The sequence below is a fragment of the Podarcis filfolensis genome, assembly GCF_964270895.1.
Source record: "Podarcis filfolensis genome assembly, chromosome: 10".
NCBI classification, from domain to species: Eukaryota; Metazoa; Chordata; class Lepidosauria; order Squamata; family Lacertidae; genus Podarcis; species Podarcis filfolensis.
This window is the reverse complement of record NC_139612.1, coordinates 46,567,431-46,594,989: the sequence shown is the minus strand read 5'-3', so window position 1 is coordinate 46,594,989 and position 27,559 is coordinate 46,567,431. Positions and strand designations below refer to the sequence as shown.

General features: G+C 43.5%; 2 protein-coding genes across 9 annotated transcripts in view; both read right to left on the bottom strand.

Annotated features, from left to right (window-relative positions):
- The window catches only part of TMEM184B (transmembrane protein 184B), a 33,233-nt gene extending 26,489 nt beyond the window's left edge, over positions 1–6,744 (bottom strand). The window contains exon 1 of one of the 2 annotated variants that reach the window (XM_083574233.1): positions 6,372–6,744. The gene's annotated coding sequence lies outside the window, so the exon portion shown is untranslated. The remainder of the gene's footprint in view (positions 1–6,371) is intronic. The other variant, XM_083574232.1, reaches the window with a different exon arrangement.
- A 10,017-nt stretch (positions 6,745–16,761) lies between these two features.
- CSNK1E (casein kinase 1 epsilon) overlaps positions 16,762–27,559 on the bottom strand; it is a 50,869-nt gene continuing 40,071 nt past the window's right edge. For 4 of the 7 annotated variants that reach the window (XM_083573954.1, XM_083573956.1, XM_083573955.1 and 1 more), the window contains exons 6-11: positions 26,050–26,220; positions 24,265–24,413; positions 22,570–22,762; positions 22,091–22,230; positions 20,790–20,855; positions 16,762–18,401 (exon numbers count right to left, since the gene is read on the bottom strand). In XM_083573954.1, coding sequence (XP_083430080.1) covers positions 20,823–20,855; positions 22,091–22,230; positions 22,570–22,762; positions 24,265–24,413; positions 26,050–26,220 — 686 coding nt within the window. In that variant the 3' untranslated portion in view covers positions 16,762–18,401; positions 20,790–20,822. Of the gene's footprint in view, positions 19,251–19,304; positions 19,764–20,474; positions 20,856–22,090; positions 22,231–22,569; positions 22,763–24,264; positions 24,414–26,049; positions 26,221–27,559 lie in introns of all 7 variants that reach the window. The other 3 variants (XM_083573958.1, XM_083573959.1, XR_014539113.1) reach the window with 2 other exon arrangements.

Below are 27,559 nucleotides of genomic sequence, written 5' to 3'. Positions count from 1 at the left end.
ACGCATAGCTTCAAGAGATTCGAAGTTGTAGACTTTCTTTTGGTTTGTATTAAATGTGAATTTCATTTAAAGCCAAATTACAATTTTAAAAGAGTCTTAATATAACTGTGTTTAACAACAACAACAACAACAACAACAACAACAACAACAACAACAACAACAACAACAACAGCTTTATATCCATCTGCTAGTCTATACCAGGGTCATTACAGGGCCATTTACCTTTAAGAAGAAGAAGAAGAAGAAGAAGAAGAAGAAGAAGAAGAAGAAGAAGAAGAAGACAACACAAAAAGCAGTAGTTGCAGAAGCCCCCTGCTGCTAGTGTCACCTCTTCCTCAACTTTGGTACAGTGCCGAAATGCTAAAATGCCTTGCTGAAGTGCCTTGGGCGAAGCTCTCCTTTAGTATAGTGCTGAAGTGCACTAAGGGAAGCTCTCCTTAAGAAAAGCCTCATGTGCATTCAAGCCCCATGTTAGGCAAAAAGATTCCTGCATTGCAGGGAATCTATGATTCTATGATTCCAGGTTGCTTTCTATAATTCTATGTCGCTCATGTCCTGATTTAAGATGGGTCTGAAAAGCAACATCATCACTGCATCTCTTTCTTTATTCTGAGAAGCGGGGGGAAAGGAAAGTCAAACATATAAAGTAATATACAGGAGCTTCATGTTTAAGTTGGGACTAATGATAGGTCCTGCATCTGACACAATGTTGTAGAATGATATACTGCCTCAAGGGCTGTTGTGTCATATGTCATGACATCATGGCACACGGAACAGAAGTCCAATAACCAAGCAGATGGCAAGGCTGTACTTACTTTGGTTACTGCACAAAAGAATGCTCAGTATAATGAGCTGTTGTGTCAATGTGAAGGGAATCCAAGTTTACCTTAAAATTCTGTTAATTTACTGTATACCTTAAGTTTTGCGTTCATTGGTGGTTAATGTGTTACTGCCTCTTTAGGTAAAAACAAAGTGAAGTCTCAGGAAAGAGAGAGGAGTAAGGTCCCTGAACTAGAACATCAGCAGGTACTCTTTACCTGCCCCATATATTTTGGGATCTCATTCCAAGCTAGTTTACTTTTGCTTCTGATACGCATATAAGAATTTTGTTCACCCACACTGAAGAAGGCTGCTTATTAGTGATATAATTAAGCTATCAGTACAACAAAGCATCATCCAAACACAGCTTTTGTAGTTGTACTGTGGGGGACTGAATAGCCCAAATCCTCATGAGATTTTTGCCTTTTCATCATTTTTTATCCAAACAGCTGGCTGTATGCTCAGTGAAACAAAAGACAGAAAACGCCACTCAAGCTGTCTTTCTTTTTATCAAAACAAAAAGTTCTCCACTGTAAATGGTAAAAACAAATGACTATGAATAACTTTTTAAAGTAAATGGTAAGTTCTAAACAGTTACAACATTTTAATTAAATATATATTGAAAAGTTCTGTAAAATTTAGATCGGAGACAACATTTATTTCAGATTTTAAGTTTCTCGGTTTATACTAGAATGGGAAAGTGCAACTCTCCTTACCTTACTTTCACAGAAAACAGCCCCTTCTTCGCATCCCTGTAGTCTATTCCTTCCTTTGCCTTGTTCTTAAATATTGTCCTATACCAGGTCAACCAATTCACTTGCAAACACCCATCATCCACCCTAAATCAGATGTGCAGATCAACAATGAAACCCTTTTACTATGAACAACTATCTTTCTCCAAGAGAGTTTTTCTGCTCTATTAATTTCTGCAGTTTCCTTCTCCATCTTTTGTGTGTGTGTATGTGTGTGTGTGGACTGACCCACATTATAATAGGTCAGCATACCACAGCGAGACTCTTTTTTTGGAATGAGACAGGAAACAAGAGGAAAGGGAGGAGGCTGTTTCCAGCATACCACTCTTCCTTTGAAAAATAGGATCAAACACTGCAGTTCTAGGATGGGTCACCTTCCCAGAATTGGTACCAGAATTAGTCTATGCACACTATGTGCCTCATACCCATGATCTCACTGCTGCTTGCCATGCAGCTCTTCAGGGAAAGGGAGGCACATATTGCCCTGAAGTAGCATTTCTTGAACATTGAAGTTTTGAAAAGACAGAGGTGAGAGCTGAGTTTAAAAGGGATTTATTTGAAATAGCAACAGAAAGTTGCAAGTGAAAAATTATTTTCATACACTAATGTACTAGGAAAGTAGATAAAGCTTCACTTGTATCCTATTCATTCAGAGGTATTGCCCATTTTGTTTCTGAGACAACCCACCAGAAAGCCATCTAATGCATCTGTGACTGAGCTGAGATTTGAACCAGTGACTTCACCAGCTTTCAACTACATAGGTGCACAGGGATTGTTCTGTTAGCTGTGGCAGCAAACACGGACTCCTTTAACATATTAATGGGAGGTGGGGAATCACACATCAATGATATGCCATTCAATCACATTTTTAGTTGTGAACACGCATCTCTGTGTTTAACTGGCACACAGAGGCAGGAGAGTGGCTCTCTAGTTCTCCAACAGGTAGAGATACATTAATTCTTTCCTACCTCTCTGCAAAGATACAACCCCCTCCAAAAGTACTTGCAACTGAAAGAGCAACATTTTATTTTTTTTACTCCTTCCTCTGTTGTCAAGCTTTTGTCTATTTTTAGACCTTAAGCCCTTTGAGACCAGGATCTATCCTTTCTATTATGCATATGTAGATGGTCTAGTATAAATAGTATGCAAAAAACAACAACAATCTGAATAGTGCTTGTCTCACTAGGGCTATCACTCCTTTTAGTTATATGAGGACTTATGTATGTGTGCTCCTGAGGTTCAGTTTAAGAATGAACAATCCAATGATCTTTAAGTTTCTACAACTTCAATATACCAATAAACAGTTCACAAGCATAGATATCTCTAAGAACCTTACAATAAATATTTAATATAAAGTTACCACACACAAAAAGGCTACACAAGATAAGGGAGTTGATCAGCATTGGTCAGTTAGAGATAAATCATGTCTGTAATAAAACATTAAATGTCTGTCTCAAAGGGATCACACAATGGCTTACATTGTCTTTTAAAAGCTTGTAGGCTTATGCTCTAGTGTGGATGGGTGGTAACAACATTAGTCCTAGTTTGACCAATGAGCAGTGTTGATAGATAAGGCAGATGCAGCAAAAACTGGAGAAGCCATGGAAACAACTCACTTGCAAAAGAGAGAACATATGGAACTGCTGCATGATACAGCAGCTTAGGGCATTCCACATACACCTTATGGTGCAAAAGCATAAGCCATTTCCGCATCTCATGTGCAATAGCTTTCACTAATATGACAACCATTCCTGAACAGTTTGCTATACTGTACCACAAGGCTAAAGGGGTGCTCATTCCAATTACAGTTGCTACATTTTAAAGAGCGTACTGTGCAGCAGGTGAAATGTGTTCGCTAATTCTCCCCTCCCCTCTTTGCTTCCTGTAAATTGCATCCCTCTGGGGTTGTTAAAATGATCACCACGCTGCACTACAGACTCAAGTGTTCATGTGCTACTCCCTGGACACAAGGTGATCTGTGCCTTCCCAGTCACGGTTTGCACTGAAAAACAAAGCCAACGCTCTATGAACACTCTGCAGTGAACGCTCATGCAAAAAATAATAATTAGTAAATGGAGGAGAGGAGCACATCTTCTGAGTTGAGCCAGATCACAAGTACTAGCAGTCAAGAATCACACATTAAAACAGACTACTCTTGACAAAGTGACTTCCTGTCGCTGGAAGGATCCCTCTCCCTCCCCAATTTGTAACTCATACTGGAAATGCTTTCCTAGATATTATTTTCAATATCATATTTTAAGAGCTATTGTAGCTAAAAGCTTTATGTATTCCATTTTACTACCGCGACTGCTTATAGATCAGTTTCTTTAAAGACACCCAAGGGGTTTTGGCAGGATTAATTATCTTGGCAGGAATCTACTCTTCTATTACCAAGCTACAGCTCAAGGAGTGCTGAAAAGATGATGTGGTCCTATAGCGACAGAGGAGGAAAAACAACATATGTAGGCATGGATGGGTCAGGGAAAATCAAGGCCCTGCCTTCACATCTTAGGCTCTATATAATAACTCATTATTCTCCTTAAAACCTTTTCCTCAACATCCTATGTGATAGTAGGCAGCAATTTCAAGGAGTTACTGCAACTGACAATTAAGGTTTGCTCCTAGGATTTAGGTATCAGACGATTTATAACTAAATAATACATTGAATGGATTAATTTCCATTCAATTCCATTCCATTCAATTCTCACAGAGAAATTACTCTTCAAATAACTGAAGATGCTCAACTACAATAATCATGAAAATGTTACACACTGCATGTAAAAATTATAGAACAATATATGTTTAGTACATTTCACCTATTCGGTCTACAGGGAGGCTACAAATATTAGTCTTCCTTCGTGTGTTTTGTATACTAGAGAACTCCACAGTAATGATGCCATGTTTTTAATACTACAGAACTACAAAACATCCCATAGCATTTCAAGATGGAATTGCCAACCCCATCATTTGAAGATACAAAATAATTATTTCTGCCCTCTCATAAAAAAACAAGCTATGAACCTTGTGCAAAATACATACTGTACTACCAATTCACACAACTTTTAGAATTTGGTCATAATTACACATGGAATCATTATCTATAAATGGTGCATACTTTATTTAAGAAGGTAGATTCTTACACATAGCAAAGAAGGAATCCTTTCCTGGATTCCAAGAATTACAGGAAAATATAGTCATGCATATGTGTTTGTACAATTCACAACTGATAACACCAGATGTATGTTTAGCCAAAGTAGCAGATTTCAAAAGTGAAGTGTTACCTGGCTCTTGGAGTTAATTTCTTATTGGGGAAAATAATGCATATCAGTCTTTTAGAGTGTGATGTAAATTACAATTAAACATAGATGACTGTTTGAAATTGCCTCCTACTACTGTCTGCACATAAATTTCAGCAATAAGAAATGCTGAAAGAGAAGCAAAAAGGAAAGTGATTTAATAGTGAACACAAGTTGATGGAACATAAGGTGAAATTTATCTAATAAGTATCTAATAATTTGTATTATACAAAGACGTCCAACCACACAAATAGCTTAGGGCCTCAAACCTGCTTTGTAAACTCATAAAACCTTTGGCCAATATCATCTAGTTTTAATGCTTATAGTAAATGCTAGATTTTAACTGATATGCTACTCATCAGGCACACTTTAGCACTACACTCCTCCTCCTAAAGCTACTAAGCTCACACCATATTACAGCACTGTACCTAGTGCCACATTCAGCGTCAAAGCACCGTAAGGCCACTCAAGATGACATGCACCACACGCAAACTAAGCTCAAACTATGCTATGTGTTTCTGCTATTCAGCAAAGCATTACTGTGTTCCCTATAGTTCTTCCCATTTTCAGTGCCAGATGTGGCAGGATGAGTTGGGTTTCTACAGCACACTTGCCACGTTCAACATCTTAGCACCATCACTAGGACACTGACCGGCATCAAATGTGCCACATCTCCCACAACTGCATGCACTTACCCATTTCTGCACAACGCCCACATTCATCCTCACCCAACAAGGCTGTGTTATTTAAGCACCCTGTGGCACGACGGCGGCACCTAGGACTACTGCTATGTTATGCGCTCGAGTCACCTTGCCTACATCCAAGTAGAAAAAAGATGGTCCGTAAACTTATGTACAGTGGTACGTCGGGTTACATACGCTTCAGGTTACATACGCTTCAGGTTACATATGCTTCAGGTTACATATGCTTCAGGTTACAGCCTCCGCTAACCCAGAAATGTTACCTTGGGTTAAGAACTTTGCTTCAGGATGAGAACAGAAATCGTGTGGTGGCGGCGCAGGAGGCCCCATTAGCTAAAGTGGTCTTCAAGTTAAGAACGGTTTCAGGTTAAGAACCGGCCTCCAGAATGAATTAAGTACTTAACCTGAGGTACCACTGTAAATTACAGAAACAAAACACCCCCACCATCACATTCTGCACCCCACCCACTGGCTAAGGCCCAAGGACCTGATGTCATATATGATGTCAAGACAGGACGGCGTGGCAGATGCCACCCCTTGGAAGCCACATCCCAGGGGGCCACCATCTCTAGGCCATGCCACCAAAAGGCGCTGTGCACAGCTTTTGAAGACGCTGAGGTGCCACCTGGCCTGCGGGAAGGGGCGAGGGCCGTTCCCCGTTCCGCACCACACGCCTTCACGCCCCTTTCTCTCTTCGAGGGCCACCCTTGTCAGGCGCCACCCCAAGTGCCCCGTGGCTCCCTTCGCCGCGCCACTTGTGCCCTGAGGCGCCGTTCCCAGCAGTAGCCGCCCTCTCCTCTCACCGACTGGCGCTGGCGGGGTTGTCGTGCTCCCGGCTCCGTTTCTTTTTCCTCCTCCGGCGGCAGGGGCAATTCCGTCACTCGGGGGACCGGGCTGGACGAGAGGCCCTCAGGAGCACCATGGCCAGGCCGGGGGTTCCGTGGCCGCGCAGCCGCTCCGTCGCGAACACCTGGCGTGGCGGGGCCGCTTCTCAGCCCCGGACTCGGGCTTATTGCTGCTGCGGCCCCAAACAGAGGGAGGCGGGGGGGGGCAGAGAGCAGCTGAAGGGAGAGATTGGGCAGACGAAGAGTTCCGCGCAGGCGCGAAGCTCGCGGGCTAGCTGGCTGCCCCTCTCTCTCCAGCGCGCGCTCCTGCCAGAGAGGCAGGAGGAGGAGGAGCCGCGAGGCGGTGACGTAACCAGTGGCCTCAGGGACAGTGACGTCCCCGTCCCCCCGCCTTCCACAGACAGATTCTAAGCTCCGCCCGAACAGCAGCGACGGCGGCCGCTTAAAGAGACAGAATCGCTTTTCTTTCCTTCCGCCGTTCCAGCGCCGCACTTTGCTTCCAGCTCCGGACTTGCGGGTTCTGACCATTTGCACAATAGCAGCTGGTCTTTTTCTATATTAAGGGCCCTCCCTGATGATGCTGGCAAGTACCATCAGCTCCCGGGGGGGGGGGGTTAGCTGACATCGACAAGCATTACACGTGTGCGTGTGAATGGGCAGAATGATTAGGATTTAGGAATTCTGAGCCATAGGCGGTTAACTGGGTGACTTTTAGCCCTGCAGGTGTCGCTGGACTACAACTTCCATCACCCCTGCATTGGCCATGTTGGCTGGGGCTGACGGGAGTCGAAGAGCATCTGGAAGGCCAAAAGTTCCCCATCCATAAAATTATATTTTATGGTTATTTTGTTATGGATGTTTTCCTCTGCTTTTTTTTAAAAAAAATAAAAATGTATTCTCTTTCCCCCTTTTTCTACTCTTTTTTCTTTCTTATTTAATTCACTATAATCTCAATTTTATTTTTAAAAATTATCCTTATATTTCAAAACATAATCCCTTTCTCAACTTTGGACATTTATTTGTTCAGTGAACAAAAAACATCGGCAGCAAAAATAGACCATCAGTAGACAGGAAATGCTTGCTCTTGAAATGTTTGTCTAATAATATTTGGGGGAGGTTGTTTTCTGCCTTAACGGAGTTAGGAATTTACTGACTGCTGGAGTAATAAAGGTAGTATTGCTTGCTGTCCCTCTTTCAACAAAACGCTAGGGGGCACCGTTTGTTACTTGAATCCAAATACAACACAGTATATCAAAAGCAGGAATTTGCTTAAGATTGCCTGCTGTAGAGGCGGATGGGATTTCTCCATCACACTCACACACACCCCTTTCAACATCCTGTTGCTATGTTTACTATTATGTTTCTCCAGTTATTGTCTTCTCACTATTCATTTATTTTACATTCCACATGCTATGAGACTGCTCTGGCGCTGCATACACATAAGCAGTCAGTTGTTCCAAGAGATGGCTTACCTTCTGTGTAAATCCAATTAAGTCTTTTTAAATTGATTTTTTTAATGGCAAATTAGAAAAATTAAAAAGGTGTACAGAGTCTCCAACCTAACAGCTCACATTAACAACATGATAACCATCAATACAGGGATGCGGGTGGCACTGTGGGTTAAACCACAGAGCCTAGGGCTTGCTGATCAGAAGGTTGGTGGTTCGAATCCCCGTGACGGGGTGAGCTCCCATTGCTCGGTCCCTTCTCCTGCCAACCTAGCAGTTCGAAAGCACATCAAAGTGCAAGTAGATAAATAGGTACCGCTCCAGCGGGAAGGTAACCGTGTTTCCGTGTGCTGCTCTGGTTTGCCAGAAGCGGCTTAGTCATGCTGGCCACATGACCCGGAAGCTGTACGCTGGCTCCCTCGGCCAATAAAGCGAGATGAGCGCCGCAACCCCAGAGTCGGTCACGACTGGACCTAATGGTCAGGGGTCCCTTTACCTTTACCTAACCATCAATACATCCATCTTTGTTTACACATATAATTTGATAAACGCCCTCCAAATGTCCAAATAGGTATCCAGACAAAGTTGGTGTTTGTAAAAAAAAAGTGTGTTCAGATGTAGCAAGAGTGTTTAGGTCTTGTGTAACAGATGCTGTGTGTTTATCCTTTCATGCTCGGAACTGAAGTCTTTTGGCGACCACAAAGTCTCACAAAACATCTCCATTCTACAGGAATGTAATTTAAGAGCACATGGACATACACAAATATAAATGATTTTGCCAATACAAAATTGATACAATGGCTTCTGACCAGAAAGAAAATACCGCTGGACATGCCCATATCACATGCCTTGGTGAGGCAGTTCCAGCATTACACTTCCAGCATCTATATTAGACTATGCCTTCCTATAAATTTGTTGCAAAGTCCAATATACAGTACAATATACAGGGTGGTGCTGTGGTCTAAACGACTGAGCCTCTTGGGCTTGCCGATCAGGTGGTCAACAGTTCGAATCCCCACAACGCGATCAGCTCCCATTGCTCTGTCCCAGCTCCTGCCAACCTAGCAGTTCAAAAGCACACCAGTGCAAGTAGATAAATAGGTACCACTGTGGCAGGAAGGTAAATGGCATTTCTGTGTGCTCTGGTTTCCGTCACGGGGTCCCAAAGTGGTTTAGTCATGCTGGCCACACGACCCGGAAAGCTGTTTGCGGACAAACACCAGCTCCCTCAGCCTAAAAGCGAGATGAGTGCCACACCCCATAGTCACCTTTGACTGGACTTAACTGTCCAGGGGCCCTTTACCTTTTAACCTTTTATAGTACCTAAAACAGGCTTCCTCAACCTCGGCCCTCCAGATGTTTCTGGCCTACAACTCCCATGATCCCTAGCTAGCAGGACCAGTGGTCAGGGATGATGGGAAATGTAGTCTCAAAACATCCGGAGGGCAGAGGTTGAGGAAACCTGACCTAAAACATCTATTTTAGCTGAACACACAATTAAATCTTGCTGTGTAAATTCTACGGGAATAATCTGTTCTTCCCCTTTTACACATAATTTATATTAACACGCATTTTTAAAATTAGTATGTTCTCTCCTTTTTCAGCAGAACAGTTGTCCACCCAAATACCTTATGCGTTCAGATTACCTAAGCAGCCACTTAAAAGGTACCCACCCACCCACCCACTTGACTGTCTGCATTCAGATATCACCTCCTGCTAACTTTCAAAGGTTCCTTTAACTTCAATAGAAGCTGCTGTCTAGACTCAGTCAGCATTTTTTGTGGCACCTCTGGAGCACGTTCCATTTTAAAAAGTCATTGCATATGTGAGTTGCCCTACTATACATTGACAGGTAGTGACAGAGCTGGCTTGCATATTGCAATCTTTTGCATTTTCAGCCAAATCCTCCACGCAGAGAGATTACAGGCGATGGTCAATTTGCATAATGGTGTTCAGTATTTAGTAATCAAAATCACACACCCATCCAGATACTTTTCTGTTGGGGGGGGGGGCGGTGAGGATTCAGGAATTAGTTCACACATTCAGCTGACTACCAGTGTAACATATTGGTTGGACTGCAACCTGGGAGACCATGATACTCCTTGGGTGAGTTTGGGTCAGTCACCACCTCTCAGCCAAACCCACCTCAAAAGGTTGCCAGGATAAAAAGGGAGGTGCAGAGTTGTGTATGCCACCTTGAATTCTTGGAGGAAAATGGGACATAAATCATCAAAAATCAGTGAGAAGAAAAATACACACACAAAGTGACATATATTTTATTGTAATGTAGTACTGCCCTGGCTAGATTAGCTTAGTTCTTCCTATGCTTACCTACAAGGGTTGTTATCTTCCAAAGTTTAAGGGAAAGTTTAAGTTGTGAGGATTATAACTGACTAGGTAAAAAGTTACATGGCATTCTGTAAATTCTGAGGTGTAGGTGCTCTTCCTGACAACCCCCCTAGCCAGGCCCTTATCTAAGAGTACACAACTAAAATGAATTTTAGACCAATGCAGACATAGTGGGGCTTCTAGATACCAAACCTGTTTTTTCTTACTTTGGTCAAATCCAGCCTGATGAAGAATTTGGTGGACTCAAATAGACACTTCCATTCTTTTTTTTCCTTTTTTTGACATGTCGGTTAAATTTAAAATATGAACTGTCAAAAAAAAAAATTTAAATGCAAATTGGCAGAGCATTTTTATAGAACTTCTATCATCCTCTGCTTAAGTTATTTGGTAGGCTTCTGACAAAAACCTTTGTTTGCGGATTGGCAAATAGCACCCTAGGAGATACCATTGTCTTTGCTGTGAAATAATGGTGCCCCCTCCTTTCCCATCCCTGCTCCATCACACTATGACTCTTGCAGCAGTTTGTGTTGTAATTGTAGCAACCTACCCTAGGAGTCTGGACGTGGGTGGCGCTGTGGTCTAAACCACTGAGCCTAGGGCTTGCTGATCAGAAGGTTGGCATTTCAAATCACTGCGACGGGGTGAGCTCCCGTTGCTCAGTCCCTGCTCCTGCCCACCTAGCAGTTCAAAAGCATGTCACAGTGCAAGTAGATAAATAGGTACCACTCTGTTGGGAAGGTAAACGGTATTTCCGTGCCCTGCTCTGGTTTCACCAGAAGCAGCTTAGTCATGCTGGCCACATGACCCGGAAGCTGTCTGCAGACAAATGCCAGCTCCCTCGGCCTACAGAGCGAGATGAGCATCGCAACCCCAGAGTCATCCACGACTGGACCTAACGGTCAGGGGTACCTTTACTTTTACCCTAGGAGTAATGATGAAAGGTTGATAAATGGTAACAGCAACCTTCATCACTACCAACAGCAGCTGGTATTTGGCAGCTTGGTAGGTTCAGCCCTAGTCGCCTCTCCTCCCCACCCACACGTGCCCAACCAGTGACTTAAGGCCAAAAGAAAGGGTCACACAGCACATAACCCTTCTGGGCTTCTCGGAATGCTCAGGCTCTTTGTTTTCAAAGTCTGGGAATTTGACCAAATGCAGCTGATCTTGATACATTCTCTATTCCTTTGAAGTGCTATTTACCTTAAATCAGTTCCTTGTTCTTTAGCTAGGCAAATATGCCTGCTTCATCTGCATTATAGAAGCTGTTAAGGCAGATCTGTGAGTGTTCACACTAATCCCTTTACATGGGATTGCTTTGGATAATGACTCCTTGAGGCTCTCTCCACTGTTTGGGACCCAATTTTTAAAGACTGACTTCTGAAACAATTAGAGCAGCTTTTTGCCAAGCCATATGTGTGTGTGTAATATGTTTAATATATTAATACTATTATTATTATTGTTGTTGTTGTTGTTATTTCATATTTTTCACCTACCCTTCCTCCCAAAGGAAGGCAAACAAAACAATATTCACATACATATATGCATTTAAAAAATCAAAATACAAATCAAATATCCTCAGAAATAATAAGTTCAAAGTTGCTAGTTCAATATGCAACAAACCTGGCAGTGGTTGAAAACATTGTGATACAAAAGCATCATATACACAATCAAGTGCTCCCCCTGTTACTCAAGGGTCAACAGCATATAAAGACCTGCATTGGTACCGCCAGGCTGGGCTCCCAGACTCTTGAGCTTTCTTTAATACAAAAACCACATATCAAGCCCTCGTGGAAAGTTATGAAGCAAAAAGTGCAGGCACCCTGCTAAACTATTTCTGTGAAATGAGCCAATCTGGAAGACCTTTTCTATTAAGAAACATGTGATCTTTTATTGAAACTTTAACAACAAAACAAAAACAGAACTATTACCCTTCCCAAACTTGTGAAGAGAGAAGACAGAAACAAAATTATTATTTAAAGCATCTGGTAGTTATTACAGTAAGATCTCCTCCATTGCCCAGGGCTTGGTATCTCTTAAGAGCCATACTATAAAAGTGAGATGAAGAGAATAAGTTCCTGGTATGAAAAACTGCTCACCAGATTGTACCACAGAAGCTGCTGCCCTCATAATTGCTGTCTTGGCAGATCTCACAACTGATGCCATACTTAGTCACGCAGCCAGCTAACTCTTGCTGGAATGCGGGGCCTTGCTGAATCAGTTGTTCCAGCAACATCTTGCAAGAGCAAGCTCTGCACTACAGGTTTAATGGGAAACATAGAATTGAGATGATGTGTAACAGTCAGCTGAGCACAAGGGTGTGGGCATAATACCATATCAGTTTCATGATCATTGACATTGGAAAGGACTCTATAGCAAACATAGCCCAAATTGTCTACCTTGCACAGTATGTGTGATTTTAGGGGGTGAAACTTAATTTTTGCAAATTTCTTCAGTGGGGGAGGGGTCTTAAAAATATGTTTTGGGGTGTGAGGAACTCAAACCTGCTATTCTTTTTGTGACGTTGACATCATTTAGCTTGGTTAAGTCTACATTTGATGAAGCAGCACCATAAACTGTTTTCGTGGAACCAAAGAATTTTACCTTCTGAAAATGTCAGGTAATGTGCTAAATAATAATAATTAATAAAATATTAATATATAACTGCAAATATTTGGTAATAATTTAATGATTTCTATTCAATTTTACAGTCATTTACCAAGCAAAACAAAATTATATCAATTTAGCCTAAATATCTTTTGAATTCCCAAGTCATGTTACAACTTTTTAGCACCCCTCACTTTTTGAATTTGAAAGTTGAAAAATTCAATATGCCCTACTTGCACACCTACCGTATATCAAAAACATCCTCAATGGCCTCTCTCAAATTAAGGATTTGATATCTATGGAGAACCATTCCATGGTCTCTCTTAGAAAGCCATCTGCTTTGCTGAGCTGCACTTGTATGCACCAGGAATTCTTGCTTGATATTTTAACAATGATAAAAGCACATTTCCTTTTCATTCATTTTTAAAAAATGTCTCCTCTGCCTTACACCAGAGCAGATTCCAGGTTAATGTATATATAACACAGATAAATCAACACTACAACCACCACATTAAGATTTAGTAAGCACTAGGAAATCCCCAGTCCAAATGGCACCTAAATTTACATCATTCCCTAACTCTAACTCCAAAGTTCAAAGGTCCTAATTTGGGGGAATCCCCAGAAACAGCCCAATGGAGGAATGAATGCACTCAATGGTCAAGAATGCTGTTTGTGGGGGAGAAAATAGGACGGATTATCGGGTGCGGGGGACATGGCTGACTGGAAGAGTGAGCAGGAACACTCCACAGCATTTTGTGGCCAATCCCACTTGCTATATATATGTGTGTGACCATATTCCTGACCCTCCCAATCCCTTTTTTCTCTAGGTTTTTAAGTATAGCATGCCCAGCATCAGAGGTCTGATCTGTTTTGCTAAATGTCATGCCATTTTAAAATGATGCTTTGTTCTATTTTAAGGGTGATTTTTATGTTGCTAATTGACTCTCCTGGTTGTACATTGCCTTCATAGGCTTGCCAACCAAGTGGTCCAAATACCTTTTTAAAATAAATTCTTTTATATGACTAAACAAAACTGTTTTCTACTGAGTTAGATTAGTCTGTTTAATCTGGTGCTGCTTGCTCTGACTGGCAAAGCTGGCCAGAGTTTCAGGCAGGGGTCTTTCCCAGCCCCTCACCTTGTATTACCTTTTCAACTGGGGCTGCCTAGAACTGATATGATACCAAGTATATGCCATACTCTCAACATATGCCCTTCTCCCAAATTTCATAATAGGAACATTTTTTTAAGGATCAAGTAGTACAAGACACCCAAGCTTCTTGTGTAAAGGAGTTTGATCCTTTCCCAATGGCCATTTGGATATTTTTCAGAGAAGACAAGCCATATTTCACAGCTATAAAGGCATAGCCTGCCTTCACAATTGAATATCCATTCCCAATTACAAAAGGTCTCCTTTTTTATTCTTCTATGGAGCACAAGGAAACATTAAAGGGGCTTTCACTGACTTCCACACAAGCACTAACAACACAGAGAGACCTGCTTTGCTTCAGCCAGGTTAGTACAGGAGTGAGCAGACTTTTTTCTACTTTTGTTTTCTCCAAGAACCTCTGAGATCCACCAGCATGGCCAGAGCTGTTTCCCTAAAGTCCTGAAAGGAAGCAGCAAGTGTTCCCTACCTCTGAGGAACATTTTTTGGTTTAGTATTTGTTTTATGACCTTACGAGAGAGCAAGTGACTGTTAGCCTCTTTCTATAATAATTAATGTTTTTCCTTTTGTTTTGCATTTGAGGAAAATGGTGTCTGGATGTGACTCCACGTCATTCCCCAAACAAAGAATATATTCCCCCACATCTCAGATAGAAGAGGTTGTGATGAACTCTGCAAATGAGCAGAAATGAACAGTTCACATTTTCAGAATTGAGCCATGCATTGCAAATATGTTTTGCTGTGCTCAGAGATGCCCTGGTTCATATGAACTCATCATTTTTGTCTATTGGTTGGAATATTTTGTTCTTTTATAATTTGGAGGAAAAAAGTGTTTTGGGTAACAAATAGTTAAAACTGATTTATTTATTTTTTGCGGGGAGGAAAACATCATGCAATTAGAGGCAGGTTTTCCTCACTTTAAAAATTTGTGTGTGTTTAGATTTTTGTCAATGAATATGTAGGTGAAAATACATGAATTCAGAAACTTATGTGGAATAGTGTCAATCTTAACTGGAAATCATACTTGGGCACTCTTACGTGGAAACTTTTTTCCCTGTCCATAGATGTGCAGAAAATAATTGAGTGTTTTTTTTAAAGAGAGGAAAACAATGGCACTCTGCACATATTTAATGGCACACTTTCCTGAATAGGTTCTGTACGAAGTCCTATTGTGATGGAAACAGCAAGGTTAAAATTGCAGCCCTACAAAGCCAAAATGCTCCCACAGCTGCCACTGGGACAAGCTCCTACAGTAACGGGAGCCCTCTCCCATACTAAACACAGCAACCAAGGATTAGCATCTCTCCAAGTAGATTACAAACCAGGAAGGAAAGAAAGCCTCATAGCTCTTTGCACGATTATTCTTTTGATAAGCTAATGCCTCTTTTCAATAAGGTAAACATCAGACACCTTTAATTCTGATGCGCAGTCCCACATCTGAATACAGATTTGCTAACCACAGTACATGTTCAAAGAGAATCCAGCCCAAAGGACTGTATCCAATCACTTTCACACAAAATGTCTCAACCCAAACGTTGCATGCCACCAGATTTCTTCTCTAGCCAGGAGATATATTTTTAGCATGGGCACTGGAGCTAAGCAAGGTGCGCAACTGAAGCCTGGTTATTTCTGTACTGCTTTTCAGCAAAAACTTTTCAGATTCTTGTTCTATCATTTTCACAAGTGCAGAAAGGATTGGGACTTTGCAGGGATGAGATTTTGGTTCAGTCTCTGGCACCTCCACATAAAAGTGACCTTGCCCTGAGACACTGGAAAGCTGGTGTCAGTCAAGAGGCAATTCGTGGTTAGATAAACCAATAGTAACGGCTTGGTATAAATGCAGCTTCTTATGTTCCAAACTGAATGGTGGCTCTCAGTGCTACCCCATCAAATTTAATGACTAAGAAAGAATTCAAAACTCCCTATTTCCACATACACACAAAAACAGCATATTAGCAAGCATGCCCCATTCTTATAAATTAACAGAAAATTTATTTCTTTAGGATATCATAAGGTGTAAAGAAATAATTAAACTTACCTGTTGTCACTAATCTTTTTTTTTAAATGTTGCTTACAATAATTGAATTTGTATGAAGTTAACCCAAGCTGAAAGCAAAAGGTTGTCGAAAATGCATCAACAAGAGATGATTCAATCTCAATACAAATGACATATTCTCAATAAATCTGCAATTGCCTGGCTAGTTTTGGTTTAAAAATGTGCATCCAGATTCAGCTGAAGAGTCTAGCAGCATTAGCTTAAAAATCACACGCTTTCTATGGCTGAACCGAAATTACTAGTGCTCAATGACATTTTTGCTCTTTAACTTGCCACAATTATGCTATTTAAATTCTAATGGAGTTCACGGCTGCAGGCTTGGAAGTGTCGTTTTGAGTTTGTTGGTATTTGTGGTACTGGCTTGAACATCTGGAACTCTAAAATAATAGAGAGCGAAGGGCCCCTGAACCAAATTGGAGATTTCTAGTTCTGCACACTATTCTTCCTTCAAGCCCAAAACGCAGGCAGCATTTCTTCAGGAGCGTCACATTTCAGATGACTCTTCTGCTATCAGACCAATATCAATTATGAACCTGAAGGCCAGATCAGCTTTATTTTTAGGTGTACAAATGGTGTACATTCTCTTCCCTGCCAATCTTTTTCCTGGAACTTGGAAACAGAGCAGGAGGGAGGCTATATGTAAGATGAGACTTCCTGCCGACATGACATTATCACAGCCAGGTTGGAAGGGGAAGAGGAGAAGAAAGAAAAAGGCAGATGCTTCCATCACTTTATCATTTTCTACTTTATTACTTCAAATTAACAACCACGATAAAGCTCAAAAAAGTCCAATATTTACACAGGAAAAAAGTACAAAATCCCCCCCAAAGTTCTTCAAGGTTTTTTGTTTTTGTTTTTTTTAAAAGTAATAAAAAGTTTTGTTCTTTTTACTTTAATTAAAAAAAGGAGAGAGAGAGAGAAAGGAAGAAAGACACAGTAAGCAGGGTAAATAAATTAGGGGGGAGAAATAAAAAGAGCTGTGTGTTAAATAGAAAGGATAAAAAGAACCAAATATGCCAAGCCCCACCCCCACTTCCAATGGTTCCACACTGTCCAAAGTAAAAAATAAAATTAAGAAAGTGTGCCAAGCAAGAGGCTGCAGGGCATGGTAACGACTGCGGCGATGCACATCCCAGGATGGATCGGTTTTCTTAAGGAAAGCCTAAAGTCTTTATTTAAAAAAAAAATAGTAATGGGGGGTGAATACAGAGGGTGGGAGACACCTTTTCTTGAGGAGAGGTTGTGCGTCTGAGCTGGGGTGGTCCTTTGGGAAACTGTTGGTACACAAGGCCCAACCCCCTGAAGTAAAAAGCAGGGACTCTCCCCCCACTGTTATTTTCACATACCTCTCCCCTTTGTCCTCAACACCCTCCCCGGCTCCTGAGGAAGTACAAAATAATAATTAAAAAAATATAAACTAAACACACGCAAACAGTTTTGTTTCAATTTTTTTTAAAAAAAGAAGAGACGCCCACCCCCACCCCCACTGCCTGCATATGAAGCAGGCAACAGTTCCACGTCCTTCACATTTGCTCCTGCCTTGTGTAGCACATGCCTCCACCCCATATGCACACCCTTTGCACGCAACTGCCGCTGTGCAAGTACTGTTCGCCTCGTTGGTCTGCCCCGCGGCATCTCCCAACATGCCCGCGAATGCACAGAGGGGCAGTGGTGTCCCCTAGGGAAAGAATGCCTGAATGCTTCTTCCACCATTGATCCACCCCGGCCCCTGCCACCCACAAAGGCAGCGCCTGCTAGAAACCGCAGTTCACATTTAAAATGAATGTTAAAGCCAGCTTTTAACACCACTCTGGCCTGGAATTGTAAAAGTCTGCTGCAAACATCCTCCTCTGCCTCCTCCTCCTCCGCCCCCGACCCTCCCCTCCCCAAAACCCCCCCACAATCCCAACGGAATTTAAAATTATGCTGGAAACAAATTTCATCTTACACAAACCGAACTTTTAAAAAATATGGAAGTCAGGGGTTTGATTTTTTGTGTTGTGTGGGTTTTTTTTTCCTTTTTCCAATGATACAAACAGATCCAAAAAAAAAAAAGGGAGCGAGAAGCTGGGGGTGGCTGGCCACAGCCTGCTGGCGTGAAATGGGGCAAGGCCTACGGAGATGAAACTGCACGACAGCAGCAGAGGTGTTTCGGCAAGGCTCCTCCTGCGTCTGTGACTTTGTCCAAGGCAAGTTGGGCTCGGGAACGCAGGCAACGATCTCAGAAAAGACATGGACGCCAGCATAGGGCAGCTCCTCTCCTTGTTGCTGGCAGGGGGGAAAAATTGGGGTTTTTTTTCTTTTTTTTCTTTTTTTAAATTTGTTTTTGTTATTTTGTTTTTTAAAAGAAAAATACAGTGAAGACACTAGAAAAAGAAAAGGGGAAAAAAGAAGAGAGCATTGTTAAAAACGTTTCCCCCCATCCAACAGTGGAGACCCTACGACAAATCTTACTAATAACTACTACTAGTACTACACACAGCAGCAACTCTTGTGAAAATGTGTCAGCAGATTGTGCCACTGACCCTCTTTAGAAAGGAAACAGTATACATGGTGCTTCCTGTTCCTTCCCTCAGCTTCACAACGTACCTGCAACGTGGGCGTGCACTGCTTTATCCTGCAAGCAGCCCCAAAACTGAAAAGATGCTCGCCTTAGTTAATGCAGGAAGCATCCGACAAGGAGAGTTAGCCTCTTCCCACCTCCCAAAGAAAAGTCAAAATTCTACACAGCAAGAAAGGCGGGTTAAATCAGAAGGGTGTTGCGATTCCAGGGGCACACTCCACGGCCCCTCTCCTTCGATCACAACACCATCAACACTCCTGTAGCTTTGCACAGGTTGGGGGATGAACTTCTGCAATTGGCAGGCTGCTCTGCTCCACAAGAGGCTCCCGGCACAACTGAGAACCCTGATAGATCAGGGTTCTAGTTACAGGTAGGTAGCCGTGTTGGTCTGCCATAGTCAAAACAAAATAAAAAAAACTCCTTCCAGTAGCACCTTAGCGACCAACTAAGTTTGTTATTGGTATGAGCTTTTGTGTGCATGCACACTTCTTCAGATCAGGGTTCATAATCGCAGAGGGAGCCTACAGAAGCAGGGCAGGCTTCCTGGTTCAGAAATTCAGCCCCTAAGATGTGGAGGGGAGTGATGGGAAAAGCTACAATGATGTAATTTCTGGGGGTGGGGAGGTGAGGCCAGGGAACATATCCGCACTCTCTCCCCGCCACCCACACAATGGTAATTACACAGGGAAGAACACCCAAAGAGCGCCCAAAGAGTGTTAGGACCAAGTCCAGTAAGCTACATAAAGGCCTGCTTTTAAAAACAGCAGTGGCTAATTCCTGCATCAACATCTGCATGTTTTTGGGAAGAGGACTCAAGTCACTGCTCTTCCCCCTTAATCTGCTGCCTTCCTTCACCCTCTGCAATAAAGGCAAGTAGCAACCTGCCTCATATTCCTTTCCAACCAAGTAAGGAAGTACAGAGCAAGCTGTTTTTGGAAAAGGCAGTCTAACCAACTGATTTCAACCAAGGGGACAATAAAGCAAGCTATGGTGTGCTAAAGAATTGTGCACATTGCATCTTTCAAGAGTCCCATGCAAGTGAGACTCAAGGGTGAGGTCTACAACTGTTAGGTAGTAGCTCCCAGCAGTTGAGCTGGTAGAGTGAATGCATTCCTCAACAGTATCTTAATATATGCCTAGGGTTACATGTTTCCACAGCAATAAACTACCGTATTCTTCACCCCATAGGACGCACTTTTCCCCCTCCAAAAACGAAGGGCAAATGTGTGTGCGTCCTATGGGGCGAATGCAGGCTTTCGCTGAAGCCTGGAGAGCGAGAGGGGTCGGTGTGCACCGACCCCTCTCGCTCTCCAGGCTTCAGGAGAGCCGCAGCGCCAGCCCCACAAGGTCGGGGGACAGCGGGGAGGCGGAACGCCGCCATCCCGCTGTCTCCCGATGTGGTTTGGAGGCTGATGGCGGGGAGACGCGCGCTTCTCCCCGCCGCCAGCCCCGCAAGCTCCGGGGACAGTGGGGAGGCGCAGCGCGTCTTCCCGCTGTCCCCGGACCTGGTCTGCAGGTGGGCGGCGGGGAGAAGAGCGCTTCTCCCCGCTGCCTGCCCCGCAAGCTACAGGGACAGCTGGGAGGCACAGTGCGTCTTCCCACTGTCCCCGGACCTGGTCTGCAGGTGGGCGGCGGGGAGAAGAGCGCTTCTCCCCGCTGCCTGCCCCGCAAGCTACAGGGACAGCTGGGAGGCACAGTGCGTCTTCCCACTGTCCCCGGACCTGGTCTGCAGGCGGGCGGCGGGGAGAAGAGCGCTTCTCCCCGCTGCTGGCCCCACAAGCGCCTGGGGGGGAAATAAATTTTTTTTTCTTTATTTCCCCCCCAAAAAAACTTGGTGCGTCCTATGGGCTGGTGCGTCCTATGGGGCGAAAAATACGGTATACGGTTTGCTAATCGTGGCATATTAGCCAAAGTTTAGCCATGCCCATTAATGTTCAAAAATGGCCTTGTGATACTGGGTGGGCCTGGAACATTTACCAACCAAGAGACACAGAGAGAATGAAGGTTTAGATCTCCGTGTCATAGGTTCTAAACAGCTGGAGCTGTTCAAACATCCCACTTGTTCACAGACTGTGCCATTTCTATAACCATGGGGCATTATGCTGGGGTTACATGCAGAAAGGAAGCATATCAACCCATGAAGATTCACTATCCATGTAGACAAAAGAGAAGGGGTTAGGCAGAGACTCACCTAAGCAAACACTGGTCCGGTGGAATCCTCTCTTCACTTCCCCAGGTGATCAAATGGCACACTTGTCTACGAACAAACAGAGAAGTGAGTAGGCTGTAGAAGAGGACCTTAGCAAGGGTGGGTAAAGAGATGTCATCCAAGTTCTTTCTCCCACCCTTGTCTCAACAAGATCCCACCCCCTCCTTCCAAGGAATACATTCAACAACCTACAAACACAGGATAATTTTCATCAAAGTACTGGTAGATGGCTTGCCACTGAATGCACTTCAACCTTATTTCCCAGTTGACTTCTTTTTCAGCAGATTCAAGAATCATTTAACTGATGATTAGTTAATAAAGCTATAACGGAATCCATAAAAAAGGAGGCAATGATGACTACTGATGGTTCCTAGATTCCAAGGAGACAGTGTCACACATACATATCATAGCTGTCAACGTTTCCCTTTTTTTAAGGGAAATTCCCTTATTCCGAATAGGATTCCTCGCAAGAAAAGGGAAAAGTTGACAGCTATGATACATATCCTTTGGCTGATCCTCTTCCCAGTTTGGGGAAGCAGGCAGTTGCTGCAGCCATGAGTGCTTTTCTACCAGTTCCAGCTAGTCCAAGGATTTTGTTCTTTTTTCCCTAGTTAAAATCATCCATATTGTTTGTTGACTTGAATAAATCACTGCAATGGGGCTGTGTCTTTGAAAAGAATCGGGAAGTTCAACTAGTACGGAACGCAAGAGCCTCCTATTGACATCAGCAGACAAGAATGCACAGGGTCTGCACTGCAACACTGACTCCCAAGCATAATTCAATGTACTATTATTAATCTACAAAATACCCCATGGGTCTGAGCCATATGTATCTTGGCGGGAGAAAAGCAGATTAGCAGCCGTAATGTATTTTTGCTGTACATATTTGGTGGCTCGTGACTATTCTGATAGCACTTCACACAAGAATTCAGACTAAAGATTCTTTTTTTTCACTTCAGCGTATGACAAGCCCTGCAACACAGCTAGCTTAGCTGTTCTGCTTCTCACGCTGGGCTGCCAGAATGTTTAAATTCTCAACAGCTGGAAGGTTGGTAATTTCTCCCCTTTCACACAAGGATGTAATTGCCATCGTTTTCAGAGGAGCAGGCCATTTTTAACGCAGTCCCACAAAGAAGCAGAATAAGGATTTGCACCAACTGGGTAGCTACCAGATTAACATGACCTGGTGAGACTCTTAACTCTACTATTTTCTTAATTCTAGCCACAGCCCACAAGCAGATGGAAGCAGTTCTGGCCCCACTTGGCCGCTGGTAGGAACCCACCTGTGACGCTGAAATCCGTGACACCTCTTGCCGCCCTGTGAGGTCAGACGAGGAGATGTTTGCAGGGGCTCCTCGGTGTAACCTCATGCTGACCTTCCGCTCCCTGTCCACCCGTGAAATTGCCCTGGGGGACGTGTTTCCTGGCAAGGGGCAAATTACTAACTTGTAAAATTGATGCTTTTTGCAGAGCAATGTAAGAAAAAGAGGGGTGAGAAAGCGTCTGTTCCGCTTGGAGCTCAAACTCTAAATTTTGAACAGGATAAAGGCAGGACGGAGACGGGGTAAGAGTCCCACAACCACCACTGCTGCCGCCACTAGAGGGGGGAGGAATGGGAAAGGCAAGAGCAAGCAGCAGTGAAGAAGGTGAGCAGCTGTAGTTACACATACAGAGGATTTACTTTACTTAGGAACAAGCCCATGGCTGTGCAATTCATTGCTATGCAAAGAACAGGTTTGCATGTGACCTTCCCTCTACTCACCAGATTGCTGGATGCGGGAGGTGGGTGTGGAGGCCATGGGCTCAGCGACATTGCGGAGGCGGTTAGCTGTGGCTCCGGCAGGAGGTCCAGGGGGCAGTGCCCGTGTAGCTGAACCCCGGAGCTGCCCCATCCGCTCCTCTCGCTCGTGTTCTCGCCTCTCCCGATCCATGTCCTCAGGATTCCGGGCTGCTCCCTGGAATATCAAACACCCCAGAACGCATCCAGATTTTAGAAGCAGGTTAAAAAAGGAAGGGGTAAAAATCACTTTATTCATATGCAGAATTAGATGCACATGCAACGAGATAAGAGTTCAGGGGAGGGGGGAAGGAAAACCGTCATGCTGAATCATGCAAGACAGTTTCCATATGCTGTTTTATTTTGCTTTCTTTATTTCTTCTAACCATGACAGGGAGTGTGGGCGGGTGGACAGTGAACCCCCTTAGGCTCCTTCCTTGAATGTTCAGTTTTCCTTTTCTTTCTTTTTTTAAAAAGTGGAATGAGTCTCTACCCTTTTCACGCTGAAAAGAAGTAAAAGTTTAGGCAATGTTCTGCTGCTGCTGCTCAGTAAATGGTAACTTGCCCTGTCTTCCAGTGTTCTGGACATAGAGTGCAAAGGCGCTTAGATGAGAGACAAATGCTTGGAATTTATGCTGCAACCATAACTCATGGGGGGCAGTGGTGCGGCTTAGTGGAGTGACGCAGCCAGCGCTGCATCAACAGACCTAATGTTCATGCCAGGCAGGACAGAAGGTGGTGGTAAATGCCCGTTCGCTGTGCCAGCTCCCAGGCTGTTAGGGCAGATGCATGTGGTTGCTCCTCAGCAGAAGGGCTTTCCTGCTGATGGGTGAAGCTTCCTTTGCAGGAGGAGGCCAGGCAAAGCCAGGTGCAGGTATACAACTGCCCCCTCCAACCTGCTAGATCAGGGGCTTGGTTTGTTCTTATACTGTTATATAATATCTAATCAACTTATGTTTGAGGACAGAGACTCATTTCACTTAAGAAAAAAGAAAGCTGAACATTCAGGGAAGGGGAGCGAGAGGGTACACCACCCACCAGCCCATACTCCCTCTCATGGTTAGCCAAAACTAAGAACACAGCAACTAAATATTTAAGTTTTTCCATTAACTTACAGTGCCACCTCAGCATATCTTTAGGCCTCATCACAACAAGATTCGGCTATGGTCCAACAAGGAACAGTACAGAACAAGAAGCCCCATCATGTGTCTTCTGAGATTGTGGTCACATCCTGATGATATGTTTAAAACACATGGCTTCCCCCAAAGAATCCTGGGAAATGTAGTTTACTAAAGGTACTGGGAATTGTAACTTTGTGAGGGGTAAGCTACAGTTCCCAGGATTTGTTGGAAGAAGCTACGCACTTTATATATTATTTAAATGAATCGTGTGGGTGTGATCTTTATGCACTTGTTTCCAAGCTTATTTCTGCAGCCATACAGGGTTGTGAACTTGCTTCTTATTTGAAAAACAAACAAACAGTAGTTGAGGTCAGGACCCAGAACTCTGCTACTAAGAAGAATTACTAGTATAATGTGTGAACACAAGAATCCCTCAATAAAAAAGAGACCCTCAAGCATGGCCATCCCTACCATTCACCCCACTTGCCTCCACTTGCAGCTCACAAGCACACACAGACTCCAGGTCACAACAAAAAGGCTCAGAACTGGAATTACTCACAAACTTGAGCATGTTCCAGTCGAACACGTAGTCATAGGAGAAACCCTGGCGGTGGAAGAGGTTGCGGAACAGCTGCCTCAAGTAAGAGTAATCTGGTTTGTCATCAAACCGCAGCGAACGGCAGAAGTTGAGGTATGTTGAGAACTCAGCTGGGAGAAAAGCAGGGAGAGATTATTAGTTGCCATCAAGCACAGCAGTCCCCCCACCCCCAATGAAGCTCTGCTGTTCTCTTCTTTGCCTTCATGAAGTCTTCATGTTATAGATTACTAGAGGGGCCTTTTCAGAGGTGCCACTGCAGTTGTGGAATGCCTTCCCTTGAGACCCTCACCCGGCACTAAGTTGTCAACTTTTAGCACCAGGTGAAGCCCTTTTCGTTTCCCCCAGAAATTTCACCAGCCTTAATATCTTTTAATGTATTTTAAATCTTTAGATACATTATCTGCTGTTAATATTACTCTATTATGGCTTGTTATTATGTTTCAGTTTTCCTGTTTGTCTTTCTATTTTATGTATGTTTTAATTTTTTTAAGTATTTAAATAAACAATGATAAATTCTCCAACTTCAAAGAGCCAAAGCAGCATGAACATGTATGTGCATGTTATATGGTTGTGTTCATTTCATATTTTGGCTATTTCTCACACCAACTTTAGGCAGCAATGTAGGGAAAGGAAAACAAGCCTAGCTAGCACTTAAGATTTTCTTTGTCTATCCTCTTGGGGTTATATTATGGACCCAAGAAAAGACCTTTTCAGCTGTGGTGCTTCTTGTGTCATCAAGCCTAAAGCCCACCTGGTGCAAAAACCCTTTTTATTTCGTCCATTTGCAGAGGTAGCTGGTGCATGACTATTCCTACCCCTTCTTACTCCAGTTCACTCCCACAGAAACCTGCCAAATACATGCCCCCAAATTCACCCCCCCCCTTTCCCCAAAACCAGAGAGAAATAACCTACGGGCAGGCTTGCATGCCACCCCTCCCAGATTTCCAGTCCTTCCTCTCACAAATACAGGGCCGCCCATCGAGACTCAGGACTTGTATATTGGGAGGGCATGCACCTCTGGTATTGGTGCTGTACAGGGAGAGGCCATGCTTTAAGCAGGAAAGACAGACTGCTGTGCATCTGTTCATAGGCAGTGAAATTTGTCCATCACACTCTGCGACTTAACATACTTGAATACACACATTTAAGGCATCCAATTCCCTCTATAAAGGGGATAGCATATGGACTTAATCCTGCTCTGCGTAAGCCCCAGAGGCCTATATTTGGAGACTCTGAAATGAGCTTGCCCAACATATACCCAGCGGACTGCTTCAGGTACAAGCAAGGCTTTAGGAACATAGGAAGCCACCTCATACCAAGTCAGACCGCTAAGCCATCTAACTCAGTAGAGTCTACACTGACTGGCAGCAGCTCTCCAAAGTTTCGGACAGCTCTCTCCTAATCTTAACTGGGGATTGAACCTGGGACCTTCTGCATGCAAAACTGATACTGTGCCACTCAGCTATGACCCTTCCCCAGGCTTGTCCCTTATCTCTTGAGGCAGCCCCTTTAGCTACAGTTTTTAGACTACTGGGGGCAGAACTTGTTGAAAGACTCAGATTGTTCACCCAATATTTTGCAATCAGAGGAACAACGTTCATCTCGATCCTAAATAGGTAGCAAGGTCACAGAGCACATGCAAAGATGGCAACTAGACAAATTTGAGTATGTTTATGGAGACACGAATCTCTGAGTGTAGGAGATGCAAGGGCACGTGCAACTTGTGCATGCAAAGGAAGAACTTACAAGGGTAGCCTTTGCAGAGCACCTCGATGGGCGTCGACATCTTCTTCTCACTGATGCGCTCATATTTCTGGCGCTTTGTAGCAGCCTTCAGGCCTTGCCAAGGCAGTGAGCCAAGGTTGAAGTACATCAGCACATAGCCCAAGCTCTCCAAGTCATCACGGCGACTTTGTTCTGGAAACAGATGCACACACATGCATGAAGCAGAGCTATTCCAGCAATAGCTTGCATTACGTCAGAAAAGTCAAGGTGATGATCTAGACAAGCTACAGAACAGAGAATTTGGCTTATCCTGCCAAGAAATGAAGATTTGTTTATATTTATATTTTAAAAAGCAGGCCCAGCGCTCATCCCCTCTGACGGAGCCCTGCAAGTATGTGGCAAGACTGAGATCCAGGCAGGGCTATGTGTTGCACAAAACCATGGAAGGGAAAAGAGGTACTGAAACTGGTACACAATTCAAGATCTTTGGAGTTTCAGCTATCTTTCTTTTTTCTTTGAAAAAGTAGGCACTCAAGAAGAGATTCTGAGGAAACTGCTGTGGGCAAAGATTTCCTATAATCAAGGCTTCGATAGTTACCTTTCCCCATGACCAACAGAAGCCAAAGTTAATAACCCAAAGTAAATGTATAATCAGGCTTGTATTTAAGCACTTGCCTAGTAGCCATGGGTGACAAGGAATAGCACGCAGACAACGGATCAGGTTGGTGGTGCCCAGTAGAAAACAAACAGGCGGCCAGAGGAAGAAACCCATCTCAACTCCCATCAAAGCAAGGCAACAGCCTGCTGGAGGAGGGGGACAGAGTCATCTCTCCTCTGCTAGCCCTTAGCAGGCCCATGTGTTTGGTGTGTTTGTGTGTGTGTGTGTGTGTGTGTGTGTGTGTGTGTGTGTGTACACAGAAGGCTTGTAACTTTTCTGGGCTTATTTAGAAGTCTCTGTACTAACTGATGATACAAATCAATTCTAGATGCTTTTTAGAATTCAACTTATCTTTTGTATATGATTTGTCCTTCCTCAGATGCTAAGAAGGATGGCACTCCCACATTTAGCACTGGTTTCAGGGCGGGGGAAACTGTGTGTTATGTTAACGCATGTGGGTTTGGCCTGTCTTTTTGAAATAGCAGCTGCTGTCTAAATGCAAACTCCCTCCTGATGCAAATAGCAGCTTCAAGGAAGTGATTTTCATCAAGACCACAGTGTGTTGATAAAGGGATAACTTCTGTCTGCCTGCCCTATTTTTTATATAAATATAAATATAAATAGAGAGAGAGAAACACACATGACCAAAACGTATGTGGCACCAAGTGTCTATCCTTCTGCTTTTTCATGTTTCCTGCTACCTAAAGTTTCAGTTGACCCTGCCTTTTTACCCTACCGTATGCCAGAATAGCTGAAAAATTCTCTGAGAGCACTAGTAATGTAAAAAACAAGAACAGAACAGAAACCTTTCATATTTCAGTGTGCAGCTGAGGAGAAGAAAAATAAAATCTAGTACAGAGGTAAGCACTCTTA